The sequence below is a fragment of the Microtus oregoni genome, unplaced genomic scaffold (assembly GCF_018167655.1).
Source record: "Microtus oregoni isolate MIOR12 unplaced genomic scaffold, Mior012 000037F_ref0000500, whole genome shotgun sequence".
In the NCBI taxonomy this organism is placed as follows: domain Eukaryota; kingdom Metazoa; phylum Chordata; class Mammalia; order Rodentia; family Cricetidae; genus Microtus; species Microtus oregoni.
This window is the reverse complement of record NW_024543096.1, coordinates 13,256,365-13,271,443: the sequence shown is the minus strand read 5'-3', so window position 1 is coordinate 13,271,443 and position 15,079 is coordinate 13,256,365. Positions and strand designations below refer to the sequence as shown.

The 15,079-nt window shown below is 38.8% G+C and overlaps 2 protein-coding genes across 2 annotated transcripts in view; both read left to right on the top strand.

Moving 5' to 3' along the window:
* Window positions 1-15,079, top strand: part of Acvr1c (activin A receptor type 1C) — an 82,961-nt gene that overhangs the window by 17,191 nt on the left and 50,691 nt on the right. The gene's annotated exons all lie outside the window — the stretch shown is intronic.
* LOC121433254 (60S ribosomal protein L23a-like) lies at window positions 7,936-8,468 on the top strand. Its single transcript, XM_041631615.1, has one exon. It carries the CDS (start codon window positions 7,971-7,973, stop codon window positions 8,439-8,441), a length of 471 nt encoding a protein of 156 aa, XP_041487549.1. The 5' UTR covers window positions 7,936-7,970; the 3' UTR covers window positions 8,442-8,468.

Here is a 15,079-nt window from a genome sequence, read left to right as displayed (position 1 = left end):
TAAAGGTTTACAGGGATGGTAAAAGTTAAGAATAATATGAAATACATTTCTCCTTAAGTATAAATGTTCAGAAAGGTCTTTGAGTCTTTAATGCAAAAATAGCAACAAGTTTCTGTGACCTCATAGCATGTGCATAGGAGAATTATGATAGCCCTATAACATAGGGAGAGGGGGAAGTAGCAGTTTACAAATTCAAATTCCCTGAACCACATGTGAAATGTAATATTATTTGAAGATATACTAAGTATTGGCTACTGTGATTTAAGATGTTTACATGGAAAAATTTAAAATATTTTAAAGGAAATATAAATAAAAATCAGTAATGCAAGTAAATAAAACCAAAAATATAAAAGTAATCAAATGCTTGAGGTCACATGAGGCAACTAAAGGTGTCTTGGCAAACAGCTGGTTGAGAATATATTCTGACTCATAAATTCCTGATATAATAAATATACTTAATTCTAATTTTAGGATCTTTTTAAGGTCAAGTACCCAATCTACAACCATCAGACTAATAGACTTTAAATACCAGTAAAGTTTTCTTATTTTTGCACTCCTTATTAGCTGATAGTCAAGTTATGTAGTCAGAAATAAACTAAAAGACACTAAAACCAGATATAAACACAGAAATAGTTAGCAATATATTAGCTCTTAATTCAGTTATATCAACAACCACTAAGTATAAATGGTTTAAATAAAACAATTTAAAAAACCGAGAGCAGCAAAGTGTATAATTAAAACAGTTGTTTATTTTCTATGAAAATCTACTTTGAATATAAAAGGTACACCCTTAATAGAAAGAACAAATAGATTAAGAGTGTGAAAACCTTATTTCATTTGAACAGTAATAGTAAGAAAGCTAAGTAGCTATATTAGTAACAAATGCTGACTATACACTTCATTAATTGGGATGTTACAGGGCTAATTCCCTAATAATGAAGGAGTATCTTTGCCAAGAATATGTAATTCTTTTAAATGTGTGTGACCCAGCTATGGAGCTTCAAAAGTAGGAGAAAACACTGATAAGTAGAAAGGGGATATGTACACACCCATGATGCTCAAAACCTCCTCTCAAGGACTCCGACTCCCCAAATTTTAGGAAGATGTTTGTTCTCTATAAATGCTTTCAATGGAGAAGTGGTGAGAGAACTTTCTATTCATAGACCCAACATTACTTGTGTCTTAGTCAGGGTTTCTATTGCTGCGACAAAACATCACTACTAAAGAGCAAATTGGGGAGAAAAGGGTTTATTTGGCTTACCCTTCCAGATCATAGTTCATCACTGGAGGAAGTCAGAACAGGAACTCAAACAGGTCTGGAACCTGGAGATAGGAGCTGATGCAGATACCATGGAGGGGAGCTGCTTACTGGGTTTCTCCCCATGACTTGCTCAGCCTGTTCTCTTATGGAACCCAAGAACAGCGACCCAAGGTGACACTATGCACAATGGGCTGCCCCCCTCCCCATAAATCACTAATTGTAATGTCTTACAAGTGAATCTCATGGAAGCATTTCCTCAGCTGAGGTTCCTTCCTCTCTGATGACTCTAGCTTGTATCAAGTTGACACACAAAACCAGTCAGTACAACTCAGCAGCCACAACAAAAGAAAATGTCAGACAAATATTTCTCATAAAAATGCATGATCTTAAAAAGATACTATCCAGGTTAATGACAATATAATAATAGAGCAAAAGTTATAATCAAGTGAGGTTTATCCTGGGAATGACATGTCTGATGCTACATTTAAAAACATAACATTGTAAATCACCATTTCAGCAGACTATGGAAGAAAGCTCTGTGAGATCCATAAATATCTAAAACCCAGATGAAAATGCTCACTGACTAAGCAGTGTTGAGAGAAGTTAAAGAGTTAAATAAACAAAGTTATATGTTGTATTAACATAATGGGAGGCTTATTTAACAACTGTTTTGATTTTTTGGATATCTAAAATTTAAGGAAAGGACAAAGTATAAATATGTGTCAATTGCTTTATGATAAGAGTAGACAGACAATTTAATGGAGGACCAGCTTGGATGCCTCAGTGGATAGAAGCACTTAGGTTAAGTCTATATGAACTGATTTGATTCTTGGGACCCTCATAATGAAAGGAGAGAGAAGATTCTGGCAAGTGATCCTCTGAATTCATACACCCTGCTGTAAATATTCATAAATAACACACACATACACACACACACATACACACATACAACACATTCCCTGTATATGCAATAAAATGTTTCTAAGGAAGATAATTCAGTGAAAAAAGGATTTAAAAACCCAAATGATTCTGCACTGTCTGGTCATCAATAAACCAAACCAAATCCTCAAAGCCTAACTTCATGTCTGAAGTGTCACAATGCATCATGGACCTAACAATCAAATCTACACAACAGCCACGCACTAGAAGAAAACATTGCAGTCTTATGTTCTTAGTATAGGCAATATTTCTTTAGTGAGAGTTCTAAAAGTGCCATCCATTAAAAAATTATAACTTAGATATCACCCAACATCAAAGTGTAGTTACTTGGTAAAGCACTTGTATTCAGTATCTACAAAGAATGCTCACAATTCAAAGGTGTGTAGTCTAATAAGAACTATTCAAAAGATATAAATAGCTGGAATTTTTATATATTACTAATTTGAATGTAAAGAGTTGGAACTATTTTGGGAAGCATTTTGGACATTTATATGAACACTCACTTTTAATACCAACTCCACTGTCTTGTATTTGGCAGAGAGAAATAAAACCTGAAGATCTTTATGTTCATATGCTTGTAAATTTATTCTCAATCCATGAAAACTGGGAGAAAATCAGATATCCATTAATGACTGAGTGAATAAACAGACTTGTGCATCAGTTCACAAAACAAGCAAGGCTTTCGAAGATATGGAATACATTAGGCAAGGGGAAAACAGTCTCAGAAGGCTCCCTTTCCTGGGCATTGTGGAGAAGGCAGACACACAGGACCAGAACACTTCCCTGCTCACCAGAAGCTGGCTAGGAAGTATTGCCTTATAGTAAAAGGATGAGGGGCTCTGGGGGCAGAGATGGCTGAAATGCCTTTATCAAACCATGTGAACAAGAATGTTCCAAGTGTGATTTCCATCTCGTTATACCCGAATTCCTTCCTAAATGAAGGATGCAGGTAAGCTTAGAATGTATACATGTCTGGAGCTTGTGGAGGATGCTTCAAATTGCTTAAGCAGAAGCAACACTATGTTCTTACTAATATCCTACTAATATCTTACTAAAGTCCTGAGCTAATATCCGAAAGAACAATAGCCGATTGATTGGTCCAAATGATGCCTCTGGGAAAGAGACCCGGAGAGATGTAATTTTCATTTTAATTCTTCCTATATTATTATTTTTGCTATATGCATTTATGACATTAATTAAATAAGTGAAATATTTTAAAAATTATAAATAATTGATTTAATTTTGTCATGTAAGTTCCTTTGTAAGTAAATGATTTCTGTATATATTACTTTTTGCATGTATCATCTTCACTCTGTAAAATGATGTAATGTAGGAAAAAATGAAATCAAATTTACATTACATTTAATTTGTCAGCATAGAGTAGCGTGTTCCCTTGGGAAAGGACATTGCAATGAAGGGACCTTATCCTACACAGGCATAGCTCCTTGTAATTGTACTGTTGCTCACGTGTTCTTCTAAAAATTAAAGCATTTGGTTTAACAGAGAGGTCATTTTTCACTTACCAGGGAACACTTATGAGCTCATGGGTTCCCTTGCTCCGTTAGCTAAACCATTAGGCTTACTTAAGGAGAATTTTGCTTGTATCTGCAATCCCGTGAATACATTTAACAGACCCCATTCTGCTGAGTCAGGCTACTGATCCTCCTGTTCAGTATATTACCATGCATACAGTAGGCAGTCAGCATTTTCTTGATTATCTTCCGTAGTCAGGAAAGTGACCACACCCTCCCCAGGACGATTAAAGCGATAAAAGGATGAACTCTCAGGTTATGTTGGCTGTTGATCTGTGCCTGCATTAGCAGAGAAGTTTCCATAGACAAAGGGAGGAGTTGGGGATGATTATCTATCTGGATATTTCATGGACAGCCCTGGATTCCATATGCTCGTCTAATTTTGGAGTACAAATTGCAGTTTTGGGACTTGAAAACAGAGCTGCAGTCATTGTGGGGTAGTGCACCATGGCAGCAGGGCCTGTGGGTGTTCACCCAGACTGCCACCACTGCTATTTTAAAAAACTTTCACAACAGCCGAGGGAAGACATCCCCATGACATCTTTAGCTACTCCATGTGAATAAATACTTTGGCAGATCAAGGGTTGACTTTAACAAAATAATATACACTTCTGATTATTGTATCGATATGTGTCCAACGTGGAAGATTAGACGAATGTGTTGATAAAGGCTACCTTCAGCTTCATACCTCACCAAGCACCCCTATTTTGATGAATTTTCTCAGTCTCTGTTTCAGTGCCTATATTTCATGATTCTACTTTTAAAATATTTATAGTCAGTAAGTTCCATGATAATTAAATACTACCAAGGAGTAGGGTATATTGAAATAGTTACACTTCAAAATCTTTTCAAATATTTTGACTTGGGAATATTTCACCTATTTCCGTGTTTTAGTCTCATAAATAACAAGAACTTCTGGATAAACTTTGTGAATATTTTGTCTAAAAGAAGAGATCTAAATACAATCTCAAAATTACCCAATAGTTTAGGACTTCAGTTTTCTTATCTGAGCTTGATATGAAGATTAAATTTTATTCATCATACTGTTCACATTAAAAACTTTATGTATTTTAAGGTTATAACATAATCATATCAACCCCGCTTCCCTTTCTTCTTTCCAGACCATGTACCATTCACCTTGGTCTCCTTCAAATTCACAGCCTCTTCTTATTTAGTTGCTGTTATATACACACACGTACACACACACATACACACACAATATACAAATAAGTAAATACAAACATCTTAATATGTAAAATGCTACTTGTAGGTATGTTGTTAGGGCTCACGATTTGGAATTGGAAAACTAGTTGGTGTGCTCTTCCCTGGGGAAAACTGTTTTTCCTGCTCTCAGCATTCCCTGTTTCCTGTCTAGTTGCAGTCCCTTGAGCCTTCCCTGCTCCATGTTAGCTTGTCTATTGTTGTCATTGTCATCATTCCATTCTTGCTTTGGCAGCCATGTTGGTGAGACTTCCTGCGTATACCTGCTCTGACATTGCTAGGAACCACAATTTCACAACAAACACCTTGTAACTTGGTCTTTTGCCATTTTTCTGACTCCCCTTTTGCAAATATCCCTGAGCCAGAAGTTCCACCAATTTATTTTTACTACAATTTATAAAATAATTTTCAATTTGACATTAAGATTACATCTTTATATTTATTTTCTTTCTTGAATATTAGTGGGATGAATCCTTTTTCATATTATTGACAGTTTTCTTTTTTGTTGTTGATATCCTTTGTTATTTTTCTGTGTAAAATGTTTGCAAACCTAAAAAACAAAAAATAAAACCAATTAATTGAGCAGGAAAAATTTTAGTAAAGCAGTAAGAGAGTTAGTGTTCCAGATATTTCTACCCTCTGATTATACTCAGGTGTTATTGTTTTGTGGCATGGTTGCTGCTTTGGAACCACTGCTTTTAGTGTGTTTATGGCAGAGTGGCACTAATGTCAAGAGTCTGTCAAAACTAGAAAGACCTGCCAGAATGCTGCAAGTTGTATTTTAAGGCATGAGGCTTAGGCCTTGAATACAGAGCTGGGAATCCATAATCTGCAGTAGCGGGAGCTAGAGCTGTAGTTCTAATTATCCGAGACACATTAAAAGTGTTGTCTGTATCTTTGAATCTTTGGACAGCCCTGTGAGATAAATGACCCCTTTATGAAGCAGTGTGAAGACCTATTTAGAGAGAAGCGATACCCTCTCAGGCCACAGGGCTGGTTAAGGATTTCAATTACAGGTAGAGAGTTTTTCAAAGCATATGGTCTTTTAAATCATAAACCTGGTCAATTTCTGACCAAATTGAACTCAATACAGCAGGAAGAGAAAAGGGTTTGTTTGATTCTTTGTTAAAGTTTTTCCATTCTGATTGCTTTTGTTTTACATGAATTTATACCAAAGGAGCTGAGTAACGCAGGCCAAGCTGCCTTAGCCTTTCCATTTTCTTTGGCTAAGACAAAGCTTCAGAATTTGCAGAGTTCCATTTTTTTCTCTGTTCTCACTTATTGATGCATCTCTAGGCAAGGGCAATTATGACACTGAATGGTACTTTGATAGATAGAAGAAGTCATGTAAACCTCATCTTCTAAAGTGACTGCGATCATCCCTAGAAGTCTGAGGATTACATTTTTAGAAGTATTTTTTAAATTATGGATTTATGAAGCTCACCTCCCACTCATCAGCTCCCACTCCTACCCGTCTTCTTTGGAGATAGGGCCAGGTGTCACTCCCCTTTTCTCTTGAATTGTGCACATTCTTGTGACTATCCTGGGTAGATCTTTGAATGTTGGGTTAACATTGGAAAGAGACTCAGGATCAGCACTCGCGCACATGCGCGCGCGCGCGCGCGCACACACACACACACACACACACACACACTTTTCCTTACTAATCACTTGCCCTCTTCTTCCCCTTTCAACTCCTCCCTTGTTCCTATTTTTAGCTCAATCAACTTCTTACTTGAGATCGTTCCTTTTTATTTCTAGAATCATCTATTCTTCACCATATCTGATCATTATAGAGGTGTACATGTGGATTGTGATGGCAAATTTTTTAATCCGTGAGTCCCCGAGAACTTTTGAGGACTTTTACTCCCCCCTCCCTGGAGTTTAACGATTAATCGCCAACTGATGACTTGCCTCCTCTTTACAGTTTTAACTGCTTCTTTGAAGCAAGGCAGGGATTCACTAGTCTCTTGCGGTCGTTGTCATTGACAGTATCTGATGCCAGCTTCCTCAAACCCACTGTGTATGCCACACAGCGCTGTTCTCATTCCAGTACCACACTCTCCCCGCCCTCTTCCCTTTGGTTCTTTGGTTCTCTACTTCAGTGGAGAGAGAGAAAGCATCAGGTGGAGAACCCCACAACTTCAGAGACCTCCACATGATGAATTCTGATGAAGGCTTCAGGCTCATTAGGGTAAACTTTCTGAAACACATTTCTTCCTACCTGTGGTTCCCAGGCAGAAACTCCTTAATTCTCTGGGTCTATCCTCCCTCACACACGCAGCTCTTGTTATATGGTGGCCATTGAAGCAGCCATCTCTTACGGTCACAGAATCTTAGGTCTGGAGAACACTAATGATTATCTGACAGAATGCTTTCTCGGAGTGATTGGTTGAGATTTAATCCTCAAAGACCATGTGATTATAACTAGGGTTAGAACCTTAGATTTCCTAAGTTGGCTTTGAACTGCCTGGACTAGCTCGGGACTCCTGAGATGCGACTTTCTTTACACTTTCCCATGCAACATCACTCGATATTGCTCAAAATTGCCTTCTGCCAGAGTTGACTTGGTTGCCGACTATTTTCCGTGGAGGCAATATTAAAATTTCATATCAGTAATTTATCATCAATTAAAGCAGATATGATTGCAGCATTACTAGTCTTTAATCATTTTTAAAAATGTACCCCATCCTCCAGGTCCTGGTAAAGTGACATAAATATGTAGGCTTATCAAAAACAGGATCTGAACCGGGCGGTGGTGGCGCACACCTCTAATCTCAGCACTCAGGAGGCAGAGGCAGGTGAATCTCCATGAGTTCAAGGCCAGCCTGGTCTGCAAGAGTTAGTGCCAGGACAGGCTCCAAAGCTACACAGAGAAACCTTGTCACGAAAAGCCAAACAAACAAACAAACGAACAGTAACCAACAGGATCTGTGGCCCATTCCTCACAGAAGCATCTATCATCAACTTGTATTAGAAAAAGACAATTGAGAGAATAGGCCACCCTTTTCGTCAAGATGGCGCCGAAAGCGAAGAGGGAAGCTCCTGCCCCTCCCAAAGCCGAAGCTAAAGCGAAGGCCTTGAAAGCCAAGAAGGCAGTGCTGAAAGGCGTCCACAGCCACAAAAAGAAGAAGATCCGCACATCGCCCACCTTTCGGCGTCCCAAGACCCTGCGGCTACGAAGGCAGCCTAAATACCCCCGGAAGAGCGCGCCCAGGAGGAACAAGCTTGACCACTATGCCATCATCAAATTCCCCCTGACCACCGAGTCAGCCGTGAAGAAGATAGAAGACAACAACACACTTGTGTTCATTGTGGACGTCAAGGCCAACAAGCACCAGATCAAACAGGCTGTGAAGAAACTCTATGACATCGATGTGGCCAAAGTCAACACCCTCATAAGGCCCGATGGAGAGAAGAAGGCGTATGTTCGGTTGGCTCCTGATTATGATGCTCTGGATGTTGCCAACAAGATTGGAATCATCTAAACTGAGCCCAGCCGGCTAATTCTAAATATACACTTTTTCACCATAAAAAAAAAAGAAAAAGACAATTGAAATAAATCTAATATTCTAAAATATAATTTTTGGCATTTGAAAAGATTTCAGAGATATTCCTTGATCTTGGAAGAGACCATCCTTAGTACTGAGATACGTGTCCCGCCTTACCTGGTGGGGGCATAAGAGAGGAGGGGAGTTGTGTCTTCAAAAAAGCATGCGGGACTCATACTGCAGTTCTAGAGCTTAGCCAAGGGAAAGCTAGGGGTGGGTGCAGATTTTATTGCTCATATTAAGGAAGCTCAGTGACAGCACCCTTGCCTAGGCTTCCTGTCTCAGTAGCACAAAACAAACTTAAAGCAAAGGATAAAGAGTGATCTAAGTAGAAATCACCCTGTGAAAAGTGGCCCCGTGGCCTGCGTACTGTCTCTACAGACACTAGGTGGTATCCAGATGCCCCCAATCCATCCCAACCCTGGACTGCATCCCTTCGGGCTGGGCTCTGCAGTAGGTGACAAAGCACAGCCTCCAGGATCTGGCTAAGGAGTGTTCTCCTGTGCCTTGCAGGGAAGGCAACCGGAGAGGAGGCAGAGAGGAGAGGAGGGCTCTGGAGGCTCAGAATCCCTCTTGCCGACCAGGGGAAGGGACTGAACATTCCCGGTGGCACAGGCCTGGGGCCCCCCCGCGGGGGCTGGGATACCGGAGGTGGCGATGGGGTGGGCAGCGGGCAGGGAGTCTCTTCCAGCTGGAGAGTGGGAGTGACAGAAGCCGCTGACAGGGAGGGGGCAGGCGAGACACTCCAGGCCCGTCTGGTGGGCGAGGGCTGCCGCGGTTTCCCCGGCTGCTGTGGTTTTCCTAACTGTCTGACAGTGGCAGGCCTGGCTGCAAGGAATCTTCTCCAGGTCTCTCGATTGGGAGTCTCTGCCCCCAGCCCTAGTCGGGTGAAGCAAAGCCTCACCCTAGTGTCCCAACATCCTGTATTCAAGCATGCTTGGTGTAACACGCTAACCCCTACACCTACTGGGCAAAAGTCCTTTAGGGCAAGCCGTTAACCTCCTACCTCCCCAATTCTCTTCCTTAATCCAGGGCTTGGCCTATGGAAAATGATAATATTAAAAACAGTTTAATACTTAACGGTTTAAAGTAGTTCACTCAGAATCTGGTAAATAGAAATCTGCACCAGCAATATGTTCAATACATGTGCAAATTCCATATACACGTAACATTTAACTGTCCCTGACCATTAGTAAATTGGGAAGAAAATACTGAATATTTAGAACACATCTAGATGGACGATTTTCCAAACTTTAAGACAAGGAAGAAGTTCCAAATACAACATGAGTTTATATTTGTAATATTAAAATTTTAAAGAGACCATTACACGTATTCAGATACGAACTCTATACCGATTTGGGAAAGCCAATAATGGTAGTCGTTCTGGAAACATGTGGACTATGGGTAATTTACTTTCACTTCAATAATATCTGTATTACTTCTTTTTCACGAGAAGAAAATATCATTAAAACACAAACTCATGCATTTGCCTACGATTCATGATGATGTGGCTTCCACCCCACACACAGCAAGAGACGACCAACCAAACAACAAGATGAAGACAATGGCTAAGAGAAAACAAGAAGTATAGAAGTGGGAATGGGAAAAAGGGTTCCCATATTTACAAAAAGCTCTTGCAACTTAGAAGAGAAATTAAGACTCACACAGGAGATGACCACGGCAGACCAAAATCTCACCCAAGAGGACAACCAAATGAAATATTTAAAAAACAAAAAGGGTTTAGCTCCTTTAGCTAGGAAACAAAGATTAAAAGAAACTTCAACTAGGAAGTGTCGTCTCGGTTGCAGAGACGCCAGACGCTGACATGTGTCCTCTGGTGCCTTCATACAACACCGGTGGAAATCTGCACTGCAATAGCTTTGAAAAGTCCTTTCCCAATAGCTACCGAAAATGTCTGATGTTGTAATTCCAGTCTGGGACGCTTGCCTAGGGAAGGCTTCGTGCAATGTTATTTATTTGCAAACAATGAAAACTATCAAAATGCCTGAAAATAAGAAAATGTTGTCTACTGTGTATTTTCACGGAGGACAGACCTGTGCATTCCATTAAATGGTTATAACCAAGACGGCACGGTGTTCATAATATTATCCTGGAGGAATGAATGTAAAAGCAGCACCTAAATTGTGTTTATGGATTCATATGAACAGGTCCTATGTAAGACTGGAAGAAAACATACCACAAAAATAGCTAGAAGTCGCATATCTTTAAGCTTTGAATTCTCCTGTAGTTTGCACTTCTCTATAGTTGATAGTTGAATCCACCTAAATACTTTGTAAACTTGAAGGACTAGAAATTTATACTACTTTGCTAAATGAGCTACATAGGTATGATAACTTAAACAAGAGTAGAAACACGTATACAATATTATAAAAATAACCTCAAAAATCCATACCAATGTAAAATATTTAAAACTAATAGTTTCTTTTTTTTAGTTTAAAAGTATATTAAATAGACAACCCTTTTATCCTATCATTACTATACTCTCCCTTTTCTTTTCATAATGAAAAATTCCTGAATGTAATCTCCCTTATTTAGTAACCTTCCTCACTATGACCAATAACAACTTGCAAACAATACCCCTAAAAGATCATAAACATCTGTAATCCACAGAACAACCAAAACCACTCACCCCACCTCTTAGAAACATGGGTATCAAGTTCATAAAATAACTCCCTGCTGTCTGGGAACAATGACATCTTTAAGGGACACTGAAAAAAATAAGATAATAATCAAGTCTTGGGAGAGTTAGCCGTTGTCCGTTCTTGGTATGATAAGAGCATACATAGCTTACTTGAAGTCCTACATGGAGCAGTCTATGAGGCTAGAACTTCTTAGCTAACTATTTTGAAGTTATTCTGAGCAGTTTGTAATCCAAAGTTGATTTTTGGGTAGTCAGCTTAATGGCATTACTGCAATCTAGGTGAAATAATCTTTGTGGGGCCCCATCATCTTTTGAAGACTTCAAAGGTCTTCATTATGAATGGCTACAGTTCACTGCAGAAACATAAACATTTTGATTGTCATATGCAGCAGATCTTGGAATGGTTAAAGGACCACAATTTGTTATGTACATCCAGGGTACATAAACTTAATTCCTAGTTACATGCTTCAGAGTCAAACCCAAAATCACATACAGGAAGAAAGATGAAGTTTATTTCCAGAATTATTTAGTATTCTATATGACCATTAATATCATTACAAAAAGTTTAAGTATATATAATAATCTTATAAATTTTGAGGTATTTATACCTTAAGAAAAAAATTTAAAAAGTCAAAATGAAACCAAAGGATTATGAGATTAGCAGCAATAAAATAGGCTGTTAACTTTGGTTTTTCTTCAGTCCTGTATCAGGTAACTAACTCTTCTGATATGAGACAGAAATTTGGATTGATTATTTTAAACAAGCAGAGATGGTCTTAGAGAATGAGTGGACCACACTCCAGCTCCAAAGCCACCTTTGATCTTGAATTGAATTGAGACTACAAAATGGTGATTTGTCCTATGTGTCTGTAGAGAACAACAGAAACAAACATTAGGGAAGATTTATGAAATTTTATCCCGTTGGAAGTATGCTATACCATTAGGCCAATTTACTCTTTTCCTTGGACAACTTCTCTGGGTGATTCATCATTTTTCTTCATATGTCTCATTTGTCCAGTGGTCTTTATATTCCTTAATTGGATGCCGTCATTATCCTGGAACGACAAAAACAAAACCCTGCCCCAACCCTAATTTTGAGGAGTTTATCTTTTTGGCAAGTTATATCTGGTCAAATGAAAGGCATTTATTAGTCTTATAAGGTAGTTTAGATAGAATGGCCATGCTCTTTGATGAAATATCACCTTTTCTAATCAAGAGGTCTCTTCTGTTTGAATTTAATCTTTATCAGTTTTGATAGTAACCAAAGCTTTTCTTTTTTGGGAACAAAAGCTAAACCTCTTCTCCAATGTAAAACATATCCTGGTTTCACTAGCGCCATTTGTTTGCAATCTCTTTGGATTCTCTAGTGCCATTTGTTGTAATGTCTTTCCACTTCCAGCTCTTGGATGAGCTCAGATTTTTCTCTTTAAAAAGATTACACAGTCAGCAGGTCACTCTTAAAATGGTTTCCTGATAGTCTGGTCTAGAAACAGAGTTAATGAACAAAACAAACTAATATCTGGGAGGAGGACGGAGTATGGGGTCAGATGTTCAACTTGGTCAGTACATAGCTAAGCACAAGGCCTCAAGATATAGGAAACAGGTAAAATGAAGCCAATATATTGAAAGCAGTATTCCAAATTATTTGTCAAAAATATTTGTCTTTTTAATGTCATAGGACCTAAGGATACACACACACACACACACACACACACACACTCTGTATCCTGATAGTTTTTACAATTCACTCAACAGGGTGTGCTAGGCATCATGTGTAACTATGGGTAAAAAATGTACTTTCTGTTTGATTAGATATGTGCACATCCTTTGGTAGATGTGGGTAGCAGATGTCTTTGGGGTAACAGATGTCTTGGCTTTTATAGACTAATTGGCAAAGAGGGAAAAAAGGGAGATAATTAAAGGGGTGGGAAGAGACAGGAGCAAAGTGCAGTCTTCGTGTTGGGGAAAGATCTACTAGACCTCCTTATTATGGGTAATTGCCCCTTTCTTCAACCTCATTTGCTGCCTTGTACCATATGACTGAAGAGTAAGTATAAGATAAAGAGCCACAAGGAGGGACTGCTATCTGCTAACAACCAGATTTATCTTGCTGTGGAGTGTTCTAAAGAACTGACCCAATTAACATCAGGTTTTAAAAACACAAAATAGAAAAGCATAAATCAAACCAGTAATGGCAACTTCCATTTTAATTGGCAGCTTAAGGATCTGTGTTGAGGATGGCTGGTATAAATGTCCTCTAATCATACAAATGTAGCCATATAGTGGACTGGGGAGAAGGGAAGGATGAGAGATAGACTATGGCATGTGTTAGTTTTACATTTTAGGTCTCATTTAGTTTGCTGTATGCTCCTTTTCGGTGAAGTTGTCTGCTAATTGACCTGCAGTAAGTAGGGACATGGAATAGGTGTTTGAGCTCATCGCCTTTAGTAAATCCTCAATTTTGTCTGTGTTTTCTATCCTGCAAGGTTTAAGGAAGAGGGGGCGTTTCTATGTCTTACTAAGTTTAGATTATCCTGGTTTATGTCTTTTATGGGAATTCTATAGCTTGTTAAGAAATTAGTTTAAAGTGCCAACCATCCCATGATAAGAAATACTATGTAACTGTTTTCTTGTAAAGATCCAGTCAGTGCATTGAAGAGAGATATAGGGGACGTGGGTGGGATGTCCTCAGAGGCTTACTTGCTGTAGAATTTGGATAAACTGAGGAGGCAGATTTTTGTTCTAGTGTAAAGCACATGGTACTGAGTTTTATTTGACCACCTGTGCTGTCAGTAAACTAGTAGAGAGAATTTGCCTAAAAATATCCACCCTGCCTTAAATTTCATTGAAATAATGCAGATCAAAATTTCAGATATCAGAGATAAATGACTAACTTATTTCTCTTATATTAGCATTGAATTTTATTTAGCCTCTAGAAACTACTGTGGTTTCCAAAATAATTCTTAACACTATGGCAGCTTTGATGGGATAAAAACAAGATCACTTGTGTAGTCCAGAGACTGGTACATTCAGTCAATTACTCTCTATTTTTTTTTTTGTGCCTCATTTCATATCTGCAAAATGCAGATAATTGACAACCAAGCTGCCCTGGGAATTGAACACCATGATAAAAGCACATGACATCAGTGTGTCATGACTGTTTTCACTCCGTGGGGCCATACATCCCTTAGCTGGTTCCATTGACTTCCTGGCTTAGCTCCTTCTGGAAACAAAAACTTAAGATCTTAAAACAAGATCTATTTATTTTTGTTTTTTATGTACAGTTCTTTTTCTTGGAGGTATATCTGGGCACCCTGTGCATGCAGGGCTTGGGAAGGCCAGGAAAGAACAATGGATACATTGGGACTGGAGCTACAGATAATCGTGAGTAGTGGGAAGCAAATCCAGGTTCTGTGCAAGAGAACCAAGTGCTCTTAGCTGCTGAGACAACTCTTCAGCCCAGAGAATCTAAGACTCTGATACTAGAGGGACAAAGTATGAGATAGTGTGTCAAATGGCTAGGCTTCCAACTTACAGAAGAGGGTACGGACAAGGCACAGAGTGGTAAGTGTTTCCCATGCTTTGTAACTTCAGATTTTCATGAACTGTTAATTTTGAGTTATTGTATCAAATGCAGATAGTGCTCTACATGTCAAGATTTCTGGGCTTAGTGCTCTTACTTTGGTTCATTTGTCGAGGACTCCGTGGCTCCCCAAAGTCAGCCATCAAGTGAGGGACAAAGCCAGGCCAGAGACCGTTCTTTTCTGTTTCTACTGACTGTGGTAAAAGTTAAGACATGCATTAAAGCTTATCGAAACATTACAGATCAACCCCAATTGTTATTCCTTCATTACTAATTTTTTTCTGTTATATTAGATTTATATTCTATTCCCAGTTGCTAAAAACTAGTGGG

Excerpts from the sequence above, each read along its gene's own strand:
- LOC121433254 (XM_041631615.1), top strand. The coding sequence starts at position 7,971 with ATGGCGCCGAAAGCGAAGAGGGAAGCTCCTGCCCCTCCCAAAGCCGAA.